This window comes from Myotis davidii, unplaced genomic scaffold (genome assembly GCF_000327345.1).
Source record: "Myotis davidii unplaced genomic scaffold, ASM32734v1 scaffold356, whole genome shotgun sequence".
Lineage (NCBI taxonomy): Eukaryota > Metazoa > Chordata > Mammalia > Chiroptera > Vespertilionidae > Myotis > Myotis davidii.
In genome coordinates this window covers 36313-40630 of record NW_006288188.1, presented here as the reverse complement: position 1 = coordinate 40630, position 4318 = coordinate 36313, and the positions used below count along the sequence as shown (strand labels likewise).

The 4318-nt window shown below is 41.1% G+C and overlaps 1 protein-coding gene across 1 annotated transcript in view; it reads left to right on the top strand.

Moving 5' to 3' along the window:
- LOC102766157 (probable E3 ubiquitin-protein ligase HERC6) overlaps positions 1-1416 on the top strand; it is a 100989-nt gene extending 99573 nt beyond the window's left edge. Inside the window, exon 27 of the mRNA XM_015561521.1 lies at positions 875-1416. Coding sequence (XP_015417007.1) covers positions 875-1089 — 215 coding nt within the window. The 3' untranslated portion in view covers positions 1090-1416. The remainder of the gene's footprint in view (positions 1-874) is intronic.
- Positions 1417-4318: the final 2902 nt, after the last annotated feature.

The window sequence follows — 4318 nt, the reverse complement described above, 5'->3', positions numbered from 1 at the left end:
CCAGCGCTTCTCTCCCTGTCCTCAGTCTTAGGGCTTTCATCAGGCTTTTCACCTCATACTTCTTGGTTGTGCTAAAATAAACCTCCCTGTACCTTGCTATTATCTTTTCATGTGCTGTTGGCCCCTGAGCAACCTGGGGGTTAGGGGCACTGATCCCAGGCCACACACACACAATGGAAAGTCTCTGTATAACTTTTGACTCCCTCCAAACTTAACTACTAATAGCCTACTGTTGACCAGAAGCCTTACTGATAACATAAACAATCTACTAACACATATTTTCTATATAGATATGCATATATATATTATACTGTATTCTTATAATAAAGTAAGCTAGAGACAAGAAAATGTTAAGAAAATCGTCAGGAAAATCCATTTACAGTATTTTTGAAAAGTATCCTCATGTAAGTAGACCCACATAGTTTAAACCCACGCTGTTCAAGGATCAACCTTATGTAATTTCCCCCCAACTAGACCATGAACTTACTGAGGACAAAGACCAAATGTCATGATTTTTCTATGCTCCCCATAGTCCCAGGTAGTTTTCTCCACACAAGAGTATTTAATAAATATTTACCGAATTCAGTGATTAATTTCTTTCATTTTAAATTTTGTTCTTCCTAAGGAATATCTTTTTTAAAAATATGTATTTACTGATTTCAGAGAGGAAGGGAGAGATAGAAACATCAATGATGAGAGAGAATTATTGATCGGCTGCCTCGTGCACTCCCCACACTGGGGATCAAACCCGCAAACCAGGCATGTGTTTAAACAGGAATCAAACCATGACATCCTGGTTCGCAGGTCGATGATCAACCACTGAGCCACGCGGGCCAGGCACTAAGGTATATCTTAACCAAAGATTCCTTTACAGTTTTTCTTACAGGAAATGATAGGCAGACTGCAAGAGGATTACAAGAAATGAGAATCAGATTTCGCTGTCCTGAAACTTTCAGTGAAAGAGATTACCCAAGAGCACTCGTGTGTCATAGTATTCTGGACCTTCCTAGATATTCTACAATGGAAAGACTGGAGGAAGCACTTCAAGAAGCCATCAGAAGCAACCGTGGATTTGTCACACAGAGATAATGACCTCTGGGAGTCTCAGTGAGGCCTCAGGTTCCCAGGTTCTCTCACTCTTCGATTCAGATGTTCTTCTTTAGTTCTAACTAGTATAAAGGGTTGATGATTTTAATTAGAATTAATAAATAAATGTTAAGCAAAAAGTGATGAATCAAGATAACATTTTTAATGAATCAACATTTTCTGATCCCTAAACTTGCTATCCTAATTCTTGCCTTTTAGTGAATTATTTCCTGAACAATAATTACCATTTAAAAATAAGGTGAATAGTAAAAGCTAAGAGCTGATTTTTAAAATATTGTGCATCTAACAAACACTGCCTGCAAATATGAAAGTTTGAAAAAAACAAACAAAAATATAAACTAATTTAACTTAATTTTGAGACATGTAGATGTGTATTTTATACTAGAGGCCCAGCGCATGAAATCATGCATGGGTAGGATCCCTAGGCCTAGCCTGCCATCAGGACCCTCTTCTGCCTGCTTGCCAATCCCTACTCCCGCCCCACCGCCACCCATCCCAGTTCCCTGTGGTTTCCCGTTCGCCATCCTGTGATCAGAGCCTGCAGAACAAAGGGTGGGACCAAGAGGTCTGCCATCCCGCCCGCTCGCCAGTCCCTAGTCCAGCCATACCGCCACCCACCCAGGATCCCTGTGGTTCCCCACTCGCCATCCTACAATCAGAGCCTGCAGAACAAAGGGTGGGACCAAGAGGTCTGCCATCCCGCCCGCTCGCCAGTCCCTAGTCCAGCCATACCGCCACCCACCCAGGATCCCTGTGGTTCCCCACTCGCCATCCTACAATCAGAGCCTGCAGAACAAAGGGTGGGACCAAGAGGTCTGCCATCCCGCCTGCTCGCCAGTCCCCAGTCCAGCCATACCGCCACCCACCCGGGATCCCTGTGGTTCCCCACTCGCCATCCTGTGATCAGAGCCTGCAGGCCAGGGCATGGGAGGGGAAGGGACTGAGAGCTGGTCAATGTACCTCATAGCAACTGGTCAAGCAGTCATTCTGGTCGTTAAGCTGTTATTGTTCCTGGGCTTTTATTATATAGGATTATTAAATGTCTCCATAGTTTTTATTTTAGCCAACTGCTGAATAATTTATTTGAAAAATCTAATGTTAAGGGATTCATTCATTCATTAAAGAATTACTTATGTTCAATACCATGTTCCAAGAATGATTCCAAATGGACAAGGGAACAGAGAACCTATTCAAACAAATAGTTGATGACAGTTTCCCAAACCTATGGAAAGAGTCAAATCCTCAAAGCCAAGAAGCAAACAGAACACCTACTCACCTCAATCCAAAGAGGCCTTCTCCAAGGCACATATTATTAAAACTGTCAAAAATCAATGACAAAGAATTCTAAAGGCAGCCAAGGAAAAGAAAGGAACTCAAAATGGAAAGCCCATTGGGTTATCATCAGGCTTCTCAGCAGAAACTCCACAAGCCAGAAGAGAGTGGAACCAAATATTCAAACAATGAAAAAAAGAAATTACCAGCCAAGAATAATATATTCTGCCCTACCTGGTGTGGCTCAGCTGGTTGGGCATCATGCCATGCACCAAATGGTTGCTGGTTTGATTCCCAGTCAAGGGTACATACTGGATTGAAGGCTCAATTCCTGGTAGAGGGCATATAGGAGCTTACAGAATAAACAGGGATAATTTGTGACAGCAAAAACATAAAAGGGGTGGGAGTAAGGAATGAATTTAAAAAGAAGGACAGAGGTCAGATGCATTCAAAAGAAAAAGAACTACTGTATATAATGAAACTTTCTTTTTCATAAAACTAATGGTAAACACACACACACACACACACACACACAACATCCAAATTGAGACAAATATCTTAAGTAGAAAACAGAGGGAAGAATTATGGAATACCACCAAACAAAAACAACAGAAACGTAAAGGAAAGGAACTGATGGAGGCACAGAGCTACCAGGAAGCAAAAGACTGAATGGCTAAAGGAAATCCTCACACATCAGTAATTACCCTAATGTAAATGGAGTGAATTCACCAAAAAAGAAGCATAGAGTAGCAGATTGGCTCAAAAAACAAAACTCAACCATATGCTGCCTTCAGGAGACACATCAAAGCTGCAAACACAAAGTTAGACTTAAAGTGAAAGGGTAGAAAATGATTTCTTCAAGAAAATAACATCCACAGAAAACTAGGATGTGGAGAAAAGGGAACCCTAGTACACTGCTGGTGGGAATGCAGACTGGTGCAGCCACAATGGAAAACAATATAGTTTCCTCAAAAAATTAAAAATACAACTGCCATTTGACCCAGTGATCCCACTTCTGGGAATATATTCTAAGAACCTCAAAACACCAATCAGAAAGAATATATGCAACCCTATGTATTGTGAGACCCCAATGTCCAGGGAACAGGTAAGGGGCAGAGACAGGAATCAGATCAGGGGCAGGAGGTGGAATGAATGCTGCCTTTATAATTATTCAAAGTGTGTGTATACATTTTGGGACACCTTGTATTTTATTTCCAGCATATGCTGGAAGTTGACACATAATTAATGAAAGTTTGTTGAATTAGTTTATTCTTCATGGAATTAAATTGCTCCTACTGTATTTGCAGAGAAAGACTGGCTATTTTGGCTCATGTAGAATGTCACTGCTTTCCTGTGCCAGGTTTTAAAAAAAACTTTTTAAAAAAAAAAAAAAAAAAAAAAAAAAAAGGGATCTCTTACCCCTTGGGACAGCATGGGTGGACCTGGAAATATTACCCTAGGTCAGTGATGGCGAACCTATAACACGCGTGTCAGAGGTAATACGTGAACTCATTTTTTGGTTGATTTTTCTTTGTTAAATGGCATTTAAATATATAAAATAGAGTCCCAGTAACAACACACAGCAGGGTAACGATTAAAGAACCAGCTCTGGGTAGTTGACCTCCCCAAACCAGTTTTAAGTGCAATAGAGAAAATAAACCCTTGCTACTGGGTAGACAAGCCGTATAGCCTCAGGGGCCAACCCAAAAACACTGCCACCCAGAAGATGAGCCACAAACTGACTCTTAGGTAAATACAAATTAAGGTAATCTGGGACACAAATACAGCCTGCTTTAAAATCAGGAGTGTGGTTTACAACATGGAGGAACAGTGTATCACAGGGAAATTCAACACTCTCCTGAATACCTGGCAGGACTAAGGCGAGCCAGACTGAAGAGTAGAAGAACTGTAGGACCTTCACAACTGCAATTTTTTTTCT